Source organism: Anarrhichthys ocellatus, unplaced genomic scaffold (genome assembly GCF_004355925.1).
Source record: "Anarrhichthys ocellatus isolate YVR2014 unplaced genomic scaffold, GSC_Weel_1.0 scaffold16, whole genome shotgun sequence".
NCBI lineage: Eukaryota > Metazoa > Chordata > Actinopteri > Perciformes > Anarhichadidae > Anarrhichthys > Anarrhichthys ocellatus.
The window spans coordinates 1,931,338-1,945,931 of record NW_022280046.1 but is presented as its reverse complement, the minus strand read 5'-3'; the positions used below and the strand labels follow the sequence as shown (position 1 = coordinate 1,945,931).

Sequence of the window (14,594 nt, the reverse complement as noted above, 5' to 3'; positions counted from 1 at the left end):
GAGAGAGAGAGAGAGAGAGAGAGAGAGAGAGAGAGAGAGAGAGAGGGCCAAGTGAGAAGGAGAAACAGATACCGGGAGGGAGCAATGTTGGGGCGCAAAAAAGGGGGAAATTGGAAAGAAGGTGAAGCACGGCTAAAGATGGATATGTGAAAAGCTGAATTTAGTATTAAACAATGTTAATGTAAAATCTATGTTTGCATACAATTACGTCCTCGTGTCGTCTAAGAAGGTATATGCTTATTGTGATACGCATGTGATAGTATATTGCGAGTACCTGCCAAGAGACGGATGGAAAGTCTGTTCTTTTGTTAATATATGACATTAATGTTGATACATGAAACCTGAATTTGAATCAGTGATTCAAATATGGTGTTCTGTCTGCGTGTTTAGTGGAAATCATCAACCAGGCACAAAAGCGTTGGCATGAATGCTGTGCATTTAGGGGAGAAAACATGTGGTACAACAAAGTGGGGGAGGTGAATAAGAGAGAAAATGAGAGTGGAAGCAGAGAGAGAAATGCAATATACAGATTGCACAACACAGGTGCTCTAATTGGCCTATTTGTCCATCTCTGTCAAGTTACTATATGATTGACAGCCATATATGCTCCCTACTATCATGGCTAATCAGCAAAAATTGTACAACTTAAGTGGAGCTCTCGGGAAAAAAAAATTACAACACCTGTTTTGTGTGATCGCCTACACGTGCGTACAAAATAAGCCATCACAGACTATCACAAACTATCGCCTCTTCAATGATTCTTAGATGTGTAATAAAATATCCTAAAAACAAGCCACACATTCCTCCGCACCTTCTGAGCGCTAAGAGAAACCTCAGCCTGAGTAACAAATTCACACATGAGCATGTCGATACATATCATGCGTGCACCCGCACAGACAGGTGTCATTGCGTCGCTATGCTATCCTGGGGCCAACTAGACTGTGGGAAAAGAAAAAGAAAAAAAAAAAAAAAGAAGAGAGCAGGCATGATTTCTTAAAGAACAGATGCTCGGCGAGTGATGGCTCACCTTCCGCCTTATCTATCTGTGTGCATGTGCATGTGCATGTGTACCTGCTATTGTGTCTGCTCACACAGCCATGAGAATCAGCTTCAAGATGAGTCAGAGACACTAAAGACACCTCTCACAGGCTTCATGCTGCAGATCCTTCCGTGGGATTTTCACACCATTTTTTTTTAATCTTGTTTTGATTTTTAGGTGCAGACTGCTATCAAATATCAACTTTCAGCAGAGTCATATTGTGATGATATGATCTTATGATGACATACCTCTACGGATTCCTGACCAAGCTGTGACTAAGCACCTACACATTAGTTGTCGACGTTGTTTTCACTCACACATACAAAGAGTTTGTAAGGTACAACACTGGAACACGGTTGACTGCTTTGAACATCAGTTTGATTATATTATACGATTCCTACAATATGTGATTTTGTATTTATTTACTCCATCATGATCTATCTCTCTCAGCAAATACAGTGGGTACGGAAAGTATTCAGACCCCTTTAAATTTTTCACTCTTTGTTTCATTGCAGCCATTTGCTAAAATCAAAAAAGTTAATTTAATTCTCATTAATGTACACTCAGCACCCCATCTTGACAGAAAAAAACAGAAATGTAGAAATTTTTGCAAATTTATTAAAAAAGAAAAACTGAAATATCACATGGTCATAAGTATTCAGACCCTTTGCTCAGTATTGAGTAGAAGCACCCTTTTGAGCTAGTACAGCCATGATTCTTCTTGGGAATGATGCAACAAGTTTTTCACACCTGGATTTGGGGATCCTCTGCCATTCTTCCTTGCAGATCCTCTCCAGTTCCGTCAGGTTGGATGGTGAACGTTGGTGGACAGCCATTTTCAGGTCTCTCCAGAGATGCTCAATTGGGTTTAGGTCAGGGCTCTGGCTGGGCCAGTCAAGAATGGTCACAGAGTTGTTCCGAAGCCACTCCTTTGTTATTTTAGCTGTGTGCTTAGGGTCATTGTCTTGTTGGAAGGTGAACCTTCGGCCCAGTCTGAGGTCCAGAGCACTCTGGAAGACGTTTTCTTCCAGGATATCTCTGTACTTGGCCGCATTCATCTTTCCTTCAATTGCAACCAGTCGTCCTGTCCCTGCAGCTGAGAAACACCCCCATAGCATGATGCTGCCACCACTATGTTTCACTGTTGGGATTGTATTGGGCAGGTGATGAGCAGTGCCTGGTTTTCTCCACACATACCGCTTAGAATTAACGCCAAAAAGTTCAATCTTGGTCTCATCAGACCAGAGCATCTTATTTCTCATAGTCTGTGCGGGCTATCCGGGCTTTCATATGTCTTGCACTGAGGAGAGGCTTCCGTCGGGCCACTCTGCCATAAAGCCCCGACTGGTGGAGGGCTGCAGTGATAGTTGACTTTGTGGAACTTTCTCCCATCTCCCTACTGCATCTCTGGAGCTCAGCCACAGTGATCTTTGGGTTCTTCTTTACCTCTCTCACCAAGGCTCTTCTTCCACGATTGCTCAGTTTGGCTGGACGGCCAGGTCTAGGAAGAGTTCTGGTTGTCCCAAACTTCTTCCATTTAAGGATTATGGAGGCCACTGTGCTCTTAGGAACCTTGAGTGTTGCAGAAATTCTTTTGTAACCTTGGCCAGATCTGTGCCTTGCCACAATTCTGTCTCTGAGCTCCTTGGGCAGTTCCTTCGACCTCATGATTCTCATTTGCTCTGACATGCACTGTGAGCTGTAAGGTCTTATATAGACAGGTGTGTGCCTTTCCTAATCAAGTCCAATCAGTTTAATTAAACACAGCTGGACTCCAATGAAGGAGTAGAACCATCTCAAGAAGGATCAGAAGAATTGGACAGCATGTGAGTTAAATATGAGTGTCACAGCAAAGGGTCTGAATACTTATGACCATGTGATATTTCAGTTTTTCTTTTTTAATAAATTTGCAAAAATTTCTACATTTCTGTTTTTTTCTGTCAAGATGGGGTGCTGAGTGTACATTAATGAGAAATAAAATGAGCTTTTTTGATTTTAGCAAATGGCTGCAATGAAACAAAGAGTGAAAAATTTAGAGGGGTCTGAATACTTTCCGTACCCAATGTATATTAAAATGATATTGTGATGGTGATTTCATCAGCCAGGCCTAATGATTGGCTTTGATTATTAATCGAATACATCTGTATATTATAATAAATGTGACTTATATTTACCTTTGCATATAGGACTTCTTAATGAGTGTGAGCCACTGTTCCCCTTTCATGGCGACAGTGATTTCCAGTGAAGCACACACAGCAATACTTTCATATATTTCTGATAATCTACGACTCAAAGAGGCGACATCTCACTCCACAGAATAAGTTACAGCTTAATATTTGCGCTCATGATTATTCATAAACATTATTATTCATAAACTCAACACAATGAAGTGACACAACAGTCACAATGGCCTTTCCCGATTTGGATCCTCGACAGACAGACAGACAGACAGACAGACAGACAGAGAAAGGAGATGGACATTCAGGCTGCTGTGTGTGTATTCCCTTTCAGTACTTTCTGAAACCGTATGTGTGCGTGTAACAGGAGACACGAAGCCCTTCGCCACACACAGTGGGAAATATTTGGGATGGTTTTCCCTCGGAATGTCTTGGCGTGCCTATGGAATGCCTCCCCTCCGCCTCCCCCCCACCCCCTTTCTCTCTGTCGCTCTCCTCTCATCTCCCGGGGACGGGAGGGGAGAGTGGGGAAAAACGGCGGGACACACGAAACCTATTTTGTCACCACGGAGAAAAAAAAACGGTTACATGCACAGAGATGGCACAGAGATGGCACAGAGACGGTTTGAATGGCTTGTGTGAGACACTGTGCATAGTTGTGATTATCTACAAACGATAAACAAAGTGTGCATTCAAAAATAACAATAATCATGAATTAAGGTGTGAGAACATACGAGTCTATAAAAAAAGAGTTTTCTAATGCATTTTAACGCAAACATACATCCCGATGCTGACCAGCCCTATTTCACTCACATGCACAAATATACGCACACACACACACACAGCCAGTGGAGGGTAACTTTAAACGTGTCTCAACCTCTCACATTCCTCCTGTTTCTCAGCCCGTGGCTCTCTTTGTAGATCAAAAGGACAGACAACAAGTCTTTCTATCGCCTCGCCCTCCTTCAAGTCCTCCTCTTCCTTCAATGCCACCTTTCTCAGTCACACTCTCTTCCTCTCGCTCTTCCTCACTCAGCAAACACTCGTCTCGCTTGCACACACACACACCGATTATTTCGGACTTTCACGCACAATCTCTCTCCGCAACTCCATCTCCACGTTATTTTTGTCTTTCTCCCTAACAGGGCTCAACAGTAAAGGATCGCCTGCTTGACCAGGGCAAGTACAAGCGCCCTGGCGGGATAGTTAATCTAGCATCTCGCTTGCCTAAACGAGCAAGTGGTAAAAAAAAAAAAGAGTTAAAGAATTTTAACTTAAAGTTAAATTTTTTTTTCTGCAGCTGATGACGGACGTACCAATTTTGAGATTCTCCCATTAAAGTGGATGTGGGCAAAACTCCAGATTAATTTACTTCAATAAAGACTAAACATGACAATTCATTTTGTTTTTTGTTATAATTTGATAACTCCTGATAAGTACAACAATTTGTAAAGGGGCGAGTATATTTCTGACCCACTTGCCTGACGTTGAGCCGTGCCTAACCTTGACTAACTGTCTCCTTCGTATTTGCTTTCACTGCCGGTCTGTTTCCATGTCAGTCTTTTTTACCTCCCTGCCATCACCTCTGGTCTCACTTCTCTCCCTCCCTCCCTCCCCCTTTTCCTCCCTAGCACCCCTCATCGCTCCCACCCCTCCCTCTCATGGTGTGGCGGTTCCTGTTGCTCTTGTTTTCACTTCCCCAGTAGTCTGGTGCGTGGGAACAAGCGTTTCTGCTGCAATGGTGTCTACGACTGATTCCGAGTGTGTGTGCGCATCTGTGACGAGTCTCTGTGTGTGTGTGTAAAGGTACTGAGGTGACACTGTGTGTGTGTGTGTTAATGATGGTGTTGATAAGTTTGGGGTTTTTGAGCGTTTAGCTATCACTATATACTGTATGTGTGAGCGTGTGTGTGTTTGGCTGGCTTCATGTCTATCTCTCAGGATATCTCTGCTATCTCAACATATCTATAAAAGGCCAGTGTGGGACATCTGATGGAACTGTGGAACGGAAGCCCAACGGAAGTGTGTGTGTGTTTGTGTTCATGGAAAGTATAGATGCAGCAGGCATTAGTGTAGGAAAGGATATAGCTGAATAAGGACTCTGTAATGGACCAATAGCCTAAATAACTCTACCCTGTTACCCAACCCCTTGCAGGAATCCACACGGATGAAATGTAAAGATTACAGAATAAGAATTAAATACAGTGACACAAGTCACTGTATCTTTATACACTTTTTTAAATAAATTTTTCAGGCATTTTTTAAGAATTGATACATTGTGAGTAAACTACAAATGTTTATTATTTCAAAATAACTATTATTTTGAATTATTATTTATTTGTATATGGACATGAACAGTATAGGGCACAGAACAACGGCATACACCGCATCACTTATAGCCTGAGCTAGTTTACAATGGGCCTTTAAATAAATGACCGAATCCAATTTTACAGGCAGACGTGGCTTTAAAGTTAAGATGATTCTTCCTCTTTTAGAGTGAATACACAAATAAATATGTTTTTCAATTTAGTTAAAATAATTTTTAAAAGAACATCTCTGTTTTCTGGAGTCGGGTACTCTCAGAGAAACACTGATCATAAACCAAACGCACACAAATCCATAAAACACCATAAATAGAGATTGAATCCTTTGATTGCATCATAAAAAAACTGCAGTGTTTCTTTTGTTTTTTACCACCCTATTGTACGCAAGTACATGCAAGTATGCAGACAAGGACACACTTAAACAGGAGGCCTTTCTCCATCTCCCTTTTCGGGGTCTCCACAGTGGACACACATTTCTCTGCCTATAAAATCTCTGTTGTGCCTATTGATACAGAGACAAACATTAACCCTATCCCTGCCCAACCTTTACACACACGTACACAAGTCTGTGGTTAATCTCCTCTTCCCCGTCTTTTTCTTTTTTGCTTCTCGTTCCTCATGACATTGATCAGTGGTGTACATGCATGAGGGAGGAACACGGAGACAAAGGGAGAGAAACTAACCCATCCAATGCTAATCAGAGAGCTTTACAATCAGACAACAAAGGGGTTAACTTTGCCTGGGTGGGCCGCAGAGCAGCCCCCAGGGTGAAACCTTGTCTCTAACACACACACACACACACACACACACACACGCACACACACAATCTAACTCAGTTTTAATATGAACCGCACATCGTATTTCATAACCTCATCTATTGTTGGTCATTTTTAGAGAATCTTCAAAAATCGAATTCCAGAAAATGATCAAGGATTAATGGAAAGGTATAAAATAGGTCCTTATTCAGTTCTCTGTCATCTCCATTAATCATTCTTGCAGTGAACGTTATGACCTCCTTGAGGTTGTAAAATAGTACCTTCACGCTACGACAAAAGGTTTTTCAGGTTTGTGTGTAACACTAACGTCACATTTGGCCATAATATATCAAAGTGACTTTGCCTTGAAGTGGCGTCAGGAGTGACCAATAAATAGGAAAGGCGGAAGACCATTTGGCCACCGTGTATGTGTTTGCGTCATCGGGACAGGAGGTAGCATCAAGGAAGGGCCAGGTTTATTTTACATTTTGAGCACCCAGTGGTGCATCTAGACACATTTAGAGCCCCCCCAAAAGGAGCAGTAAGAACACCCAAGTTTAGAAGCTGTCCTGCAAATGATACAACCCCACCCTCCCAATCACAACCTTCCGCCGCGGACACACAAACGTCACAGCACACACAGGTTTCCCCAAACAGCCACCCATGGAGATATCTACAGGTCAGGTAAATTCGTCAATGATTGGTGGCAACAAGCGGACTAACGAACTCCAGGCCCCATAAACATCATCAAATAGGAATTAGAATAATGCAGTGTATTGCACGTGTATCCGTATACACAAGTAACAATGTTTCTGTAATTGAGGAAAGAAGGATATGACAATAAAAAATCTCTATATTAGAGAAATAAATTGCGTTTTATTCTGCCCTCTCATTCTGTTGATGTTCTCATCCATTCAGCCATCTATCCTTCATTTTTACACTACTTGCACAAGTGCAGGTTGTGGTGGTGGCAGCAGGCTAAACAACGTAACCAAGACCTCCTCCTCCTGGGGTCCCCGGGGCATTCTAAGGCCATATGGGACATGCAATCCCTTTCAGTGTTTCCTGCATTAGCCCCCAGGGTCTGGCCATGCCAAGAATACCACACAGCCTCAACAGGCCACCTTCAACAGGAAGTTTACAAAGTAACTTTACAAAGTAACTTTAAAAAGTAAGGTTGCTTTTTTTTTTGAAAAAGCCCCTCTTCCCCTTTTCCCCTGATCATATATTTATGTCTTCCCCTTTTTGTCAGTATTACACAAAACACCACAACCACCACAATCTTTTTTCTCAGAAATCAGGAAGTTAAAAAGCTCAGCAGCGTTTTTAACCACAGAAATATCGCTTGGTATTCTTATCGCTTGTACTTCTCACCGATATAGGAACTTAAACTTTCTTCTCTTCTTCCTCATTGAAAGTCGTTGTGTATAAAAGTATCAGCTCAATGCTTAAAACAGAAATGTAGCCCATGCAATGTAAAATGTGGGAATTATTGTGAAAATATGTATGTGCCGTTTTGTCTTTGGCTGGTGAACTTGTGACTCTCTGTACTCAGTTTTCCCCCATTTGTAGGCTTTGATAATCACTGGTATTACTTCAATAAGTAGTAACCACTCAGCCGATACTGAAGTTTTTACACAGTTCATTTCAAAAATACATTCAGGACCAGCGTGAATACTCTTACCTGGCAGCGGCTGAATATGTCGCTGGGAGTGAGCTGCACGTTGAAGTGTCTGAGGACTCGCACAACCTGATCTCTGGCCCTTTCTGAACAGTCTAGGGACAGACAGCGACCCTCGCCTACCTGGGACCGCAACTACGTGGGGAGACAGAGGCAACACGTGTATACAAGCAAACAAGGAACACACACGCACTTGTAGATTTGAGATTGTTCATGACTTCACATTAGTTAGCACTTACACTTTGGAACGGTTGTCCACATGTGAGAATGAAGCGGCCTTCGGCTTGTGCTAACTGACACACAACAAATACAGAAATGCAAAACTTGTATTATTGGTTATCTGAAATATGGCTCTATTGTTTGAGTTGTTCTTGTGTTTAATGTGTATAAAAAACAGATATGCGTGTCTTCAGCTCGGACCGCTGAACTAACCTTTGCCGCAACTCTGTGATCGTCGGTGTTCTCCAACATGATCACATCGACGCCTAAACAGCGCAGGTACCTCCCGAGTCCCTGCAGCATGTTGTCGCACACCACCCGCAACTGCTGGGGGGGCAGAGGGGGGGTGTCTTCTGAGGGCTTCTCGCCACACAGGAGGCCTTTCTCTGTGTTGGAGCTGGGGGGACTGACCCTTTGAGCCCCCTGACATTCCTAAATGGACAGAGACAATAATGTGATACTTAACTGATCCCCAAAGGGGATTTTCTTTTCACTTGCACCACAGTGCGGGGAGGTCAAAGCACAGTGGGAGCCATACAACTGCACCCCTGGAGCTGATAGAAGCCGCTGAAGTGTCTCGGTCAAACACGTATTGTCCCTCCCTGCAGGTTGGATGCTCAAATCCAAGTACTTCAGTTGTTTTCTGTGTTTTATTGTGCCACGTGAAAGCTCAAAGCTCTTAAGATTGTTAAATGTAATATCACGATAGTTATTCAAATGAATAATTGGTTGCAGCTAAATCATTGCGGTCTGTAAAAGTTAAACACACATCAGAAATAACAATCCTGACAATGTTCTGCTGACTGAATGTTCAAAGGACAGAAAAGTACTCAAATTTGGCACATGAAAGGAGAAATCTCATACACACCGTCTTTAATTTGCAGTTAAGTAACTTTTAGCGAAAATGTCACTCTGAAATAAAGGCCCTCCTAAAGTTACCTGCTCCCCCCCCCCCCCCCTCAGTTTCTTAGTTTATTCATAGCAAGTTCCCAGGAATGTGTACAGAAATGTGAGAGGACCACGATATTACACTAGTCAAACGTGTCAAATTCAGGGCCAAGAATTGATCAAGTAGTTTAAGGATTCTGGCTTCTACAACCTCATTAATGGAATGTCTACCTCTTGATTTCAACCTTTCCGTATCTAAAAGTCGAAATATTGGCCTCCTTGAAGATTCATTCATCTTAACATCTTAGACCTCAACGCATTCGGTATCAATTAAAACCTCATAAAATAAAATCACTATTCATGGAGAAATAGTAATTGCCTCCTGACCTCTTTGCCATGGGCCCGTTTCTCCTTCTGCTTCTTGTCTCCACTGTCCTCCGATTGGCTCGATGAGATGCTGCGCAGGTCAGCTGGTAGCCCAAAGTAAGCTGGGTTGCTGGAGAGGGCAGAGTACACATCCAGCAAACAGCAGGCATCTGCCACTAGGAGGAGGTTAAGAAACACGAGCGACAGAGAGGAAAAGGGGGGTGAATTTAATGGTTTGCAGTGCGTCCATGAATGACAAAATAATCGGTGGTATTCTACGATGAAAAGAACTGCGACCATCTGTCTCCCTGTCATTGTCTGTGTGCGCATGCATAAAATCTTACCTGCATATCTAATTTGGCTGATGCGCAGCGGCCGTTTCTCCCAGTGGGACATCTGCTCGGTCTTGTCGAGGGGCCTTCCCAGAACCTGCTGTACCAGCAGACTGAGGCCTTTCTCCGCAGAGTTCTTTCCTACCAGCACCTCTTTAGGTCCATTTTGAGTCCGATTGACCTTTCGACGCTGGATCTGCAAAAGGCATTAAAGTGAGAATTAAATGGTGTAGTTTAGTGTCAACTCTGTTCACTTGAAATTACCTGGACTTTTAGACAATGCAAGGCCCCAGGAAATACATTTCTGAACTATTTAACAGTCCCTCCCATTTTATGTTCCGCCGCAACATCCTGTTTCTACCGGACATTCCTTGTGACGTTCAAAAACATTTCTTGGATTCCTCACATCCTGCAACATGCAGCCTTACTCCAGCAGATGGTGAAGCAGCTTCATCAGTTACAGACCCATGTTGCCATTTCCACATTCCGGTCCACCACAGAGACCGCGAGCGTATAGCTACATATGTCTCGGGCAGACTACAGGGCCACAGCTGCAGCATGTACCTGAGTTATGACCATGCAATGAAACACAGACCCAAATGTTACAATCCTCAGGTCCTGTATCCCCGCTACAAAATATTTTTATGCTATGGAAATACACGCAAAGCCAATTGTCAGGCACCCAATTTTGCTGTCTTAAAAATATATATTTGAATTAATTTAGACACCAATCTAACGAATCAAGACCAGAATTCAACATTACACTCCTACTAAGTAAAGAAGCATGACGCTCTAATAGCGTCTTTTCTATTATTACTATAAGACCAACTGCAGGATTCAGTTTCGAAGTATGTGAATGTTACCTTTTGGTGTACATTAAGAAGATCAAGCACGGCCTCCATCTTCAATGGCTCCTCTAAAAGCTGCTGCCAGGTGGCTATGAGACACTTGAGATCCCCCGACATGCCATAACCTGAGAGGGAAGAAAGGAGAAATGTTAGAGACAGAAGTATAAACACAAATACTTAGATGAGACTTGACCTTGGTCAAGTCTCTTCTTACCCAGTTTGAGGATGTTTCTTTGGGCGAACAAGCTCCTGATGAAAAGAATAGTATCTGGGTGTTGGCAGAATCCACTTGCACAAAGGTCTACTAAGAAAACCTGGTCCAAAACGGCAAGCTGTATCAGGGCAACCTGCTGAGTGGAGATGCAGCCAAACGTGGGCTGCCACTCCATGTCAACTCCGACTATACCACCCTCCTAAGAAAGGATAAAGACAGGGACAGATAAGACAGCAGCAAAAAATAAAAAAGGTGATTCACAATACATGTTTTCAATTTGCTATCCACTGGATATTTAGATTTTCATTAATGGTTGAAAACAAGTTATGAAAACAAAAACATTTGCTTCTCTGTACCTTCAGCACAATGTTTCGACATCTCCGAAGAGTTTCCGGCGAGTCCACAAAATGAACCTTGTCTTTGGTGAGCGGCACCTGGTAGAACGTCTTGCAGTGAGAGCGAGACGGTCTCCACTCCTCAGGCTTTGCCGAACCACTCGGACCGATCTGTCTGAGCAGAGGCGACACACGTGCGTGTGTTTTCGTGAGTGTGCACATTAAGAAGAGGCGGAGAAAGAAAAAGGCAACATCAGCCAATGCAGAATGAAAGTGGCTCGATAACATAAGAGATACAGAGAAAGACAACAGAGTGAAGTGAAATGGATGTGGCGAACAAAACCAGATTAGACGTTGGGGATGAAAACTCTGAGGCTGTTTCATAACAGGATATGTTTATGCATAATCTTAGTCTACTCACTGTAGATCAGGCGGTAGACTCTGCTGCGTTTCCCACACGCCGCAGGGAAGTCGATCTCTGGGGACGTTGTATCTCAGAGACCACTGAGAGGCTTTGTGAAAACTACAGTACCTCACCAACATCTCCACCAACTGGATCTGCAGCTCAAAGTCATCTGCCACGACGTACTATGAATACATTATATACACACATAAAACACATCCTATACACATACATACAGTACAGTAAAGTACAACACATACATACCTGTACATGGTCACTCCAGTTCTCATCTGTCATGCTTTTCTAAAATGAAAATTGAGTACAAAACACAAATAAATGATAAGTACACAATGGGTATCATTACGTAATTATATAACTGGGTAATCTGGCTCCAGTATTGTCTTTTCCATACCGTGACATTGTTGAAATAAACAAACAGACAGACATTGCCAGTTCTGCCCAGCAGTTAGGTCATCAATGGGTAAATTGGGTAATTGTTCATGTCTGTTTCCACAAGTCCTTGCTCAACACGTTTGACAGACTTCATTCATCAAATCATTTTGTTTTTACAGCGAACTCTTGTTAAAGTGCCTGGAACATGTATTTACTGATAAGTACTGTTAGGTAAGTAAATACTTGATGCTAATTACTTTTTCTCTGTCACGCACAAAACTGGGCCAAAACATAATTCTATACGAAAACCTCTAATGCCTGCTATCCTATCCTATCCTGCACACCATGACATCACATATTATCCCAAGGACTAGTCTGACAGATCATAAACTGCTTTTAAAGTTAAGAGGACAATCTTGAAATCAAACTAAAGAGACATATTGGTGTAGTATAAAAAAAACCACATTCATTTGCACATTTTGTTTCAACTGTAGGATGCAATACTGAAGTGCATCTGTTATAAAGAAAGTGTGAAGAGAGTGTATGATGGACACAAAACAATAAGGGACGTCTGTCTTCCATCTCAAAAGTATCACTGTTATTGTCATTCATTTGTACTAGCTAAAAACGCATGTCCCTGATGAGAAGCCTGTTCTGACATACATCATGATGCTTAAATGAAATATAATATTCATCACTTGCCTCCACAAACCTCTTGTACATGAGGAAACGTAAAGAGTCCAACCTCCTCTTGTGCAGAGCATTGGGACACAGACCTGAGTCGAAGAGACAAGACCACAATCATTTCCTGCCCGAGGCGCACGCCCACAAATGAACCCTTCCACTCGGGGCCCAGTCACACACCTTGGTCAATGTTGAATTTCTCCACGAGTCGGAAGACGTGTTTGGCGAGCAATTTGGGCTGCATCTGGCTCAAGCACTGTTTGCTTACAGAGATGTGAGGGTACCGCCTGTGGGATACACACAAGCAGAGACAACCGTATGAGTTCACACAGCGACACGCTGGTGCTTACAGACACACTGCAGGTTCCCATACGTTCCCGACACACGAGCCATACTTGTGTATCTCTTCCTCGGTGAAGCTGGGGTGGCACCACGAGTCTAGCAGTGTGACCAATTGCTGTTCTAGATGATTGTTGCCCGCGACGAAGGACTCTGCCAACGGCAACTTATTTTGCAAGATTAGTGGTACACACATCTGTAGAAGAAGATTGAAGATGACAATTTGGGAAAGTTGGTTAGAGATTTGTCGAGACATGTCTGAAGTAGGCTTATCTATTCACTGCTTATGATTGAAGGTTGCACAGACAAATGTTTGGTCTCACCTCCTCCATGTTCAGCTCTTTCTGTAACTTCAGCTTTACGCTGAGCACCGCTGCCTGTGAAGAACAGAAAGAATAAATCAGCGCAGTGTCGGATGTTTTTTGTCTGAAAACATCAAAACGAGGAACTCACCTCTTTGTAGCAGTGAAGAGCGTGCAACCTCATGATGTTCGATCGGAGAATGGCTGGATCCAGGGAGTCGAGCTGGTAGATGTTAGTGAGATTGTCGACAAAGGCGGGCTGGGTATCCGTCGTTAAGGTCAGCGCTCGCTGCTGAAGTGCCAGTGCTTGCTGCTCTAAGAGTGAGCTCAGAGTCACCTGGGGAAAAAAACTAAACTGTATTAAACTGCTGAAGCAGGTTGGACTTGTGCTGTAGAAGTGCTGCAGTAGAGGTCTGCGGTACATTTCTTTGATTTAAAAAAGGGTTTGGTTTGTGAATCTCGTTTACCTGAGGATGCTCCTTCATCCACGTCAGGAATTCCACGAGGATGTGATGGCCGAGGGTGTGGCTCCGACCCTTCTGTCTGCCCGGACAGCCCTCCAGGATTGTCAGCAAAGCCTCCAGAGGCTCAGACAGCTTTGAAAATCCCCGGTGGGCTGCCAAATGTAGCTGTGGGGGGAGAGAGAGGGGAAGTAGTAGTGCGACTTAAAGCCAAAATGTAAGCGAGGGAAAAGGGAAATGCATAAAACATTACAGCACAATCGTCTTTTTAATCTGGATTTTAGGTGGATTTATTTAAATCTGAACCCTAGGTGCATCATTCATATTACACATAACCTTTGCAGCATGTCGGTCACGATGGTCTCCTTCATTTGTGCGCAAATCACAGTTGTTTGGTTTTAGTTTGGAATCAATTAAATATAATGATTTGTGTGTAAAAGAACATTTTAGTGATTATAGAGGGCTGAGTTACCATTTTAAAAAAATAAAATAAAACAACAGTCTTAGAGTGGCATATTCAAGGAAGAACCAAGTGTAGAAAATATGCTATAAATAAGCTTTTTATAATAGCTGAAACACAGTAGCCGGTGAAGACAAACGGCTAACTTCCCTCTCTGCGCGCAGCAGACACAGAGGTTTGTGAAGAATGCACACTCTGGCATTAGAAACGTCCGACACAAGAAAATAATATCTGTGTGAGAAGGGCTGGGGCTCCGTCTTAATTTGCAAAACAGATGTCATCCACTCAATATCCTCCTCACACAGATCTCAAGTTCATTTTGTGCAACGCAAATTCCTTCCTCCTACTGACAGACACTCTGGTTTCCTCATTAA

At 42.9% G+C, this 14,594-nt stretch overlaps 1 protein-coding gene across 1 annotated transcript in view; it reads right to left on the bottom strand.

The window, feature by feature from the left end:
• exd3 (exonuclease 3'-5' domain containing 3) overlaps positions 1 to 14,594 on the bottom strand; it is a 40,169-nt gene that overhangs the window by 20,025 nt on the left and 5,550 nt on the right. The window contains exons 4-19 of the mRNA XM_031855515.1: positions 13,767 to 13,928; positions 13,451 to 13,636; positions 13,321 to 13,374; positions 13,054 to 13,193; positions 12,839 to 12,945; positions 12,677 to 12,750; positions 11,846 to 11,884; positions 11,600 to 11,766; positions 11,200 to 11,353; positions 10,844 to 11,042; positions 10,645 to 10,754; positions 9,794 to 9,977; positions 9,471 to 9,625; positions 8,409 to 8,627; positions 8,216 to 8,269; positions 7,980 to 8,111 (exon numbers count right to left, since the gene is read on the bottom strand). Coding sequence (XP_031711375.1) covers positions 7,980 to 8,111; positions 8,216 to 8,269; positions 8,409 to 8,627; positions 9,471 to 9,625; positions 9,794 to 9,977; positions 10,645 to 10,754; positions 10,844 to 11,042; positions 11,200 to 11,353; positions 11,600 to 11,766; positions 11,846 to 11,884; positions 12,677 to 12,750; positions 12,839 to 12,945; positions 13,054 to 13,193; positions 13,321 to 13,374; positions 13,451 to 13,636; positions 13,767 to 13,928 — 2,136 coding nt within the window. The remainder of the gene's footprint in view (positions 1 to 7,979; positions 8,112 to 8,215; positions 8,270 to 8,408; positions 8,628 to 9,470; positions 9,626 to 9,793; positions 9,978 to 10,644; positions 10,755 to 10,843; positions 11,043 to 11,199; positions 11,354 to 11,599; positions 11,767 to 11,845; positions 11,885 to 12,676; positions 12,751 to 12,838; positions 12,946 to 13,053; positions 13,194 to 13,320; positions 13,375 to 13,450; positions 13,637 to 13,766; positions 13,929 to 14,594) is intronic.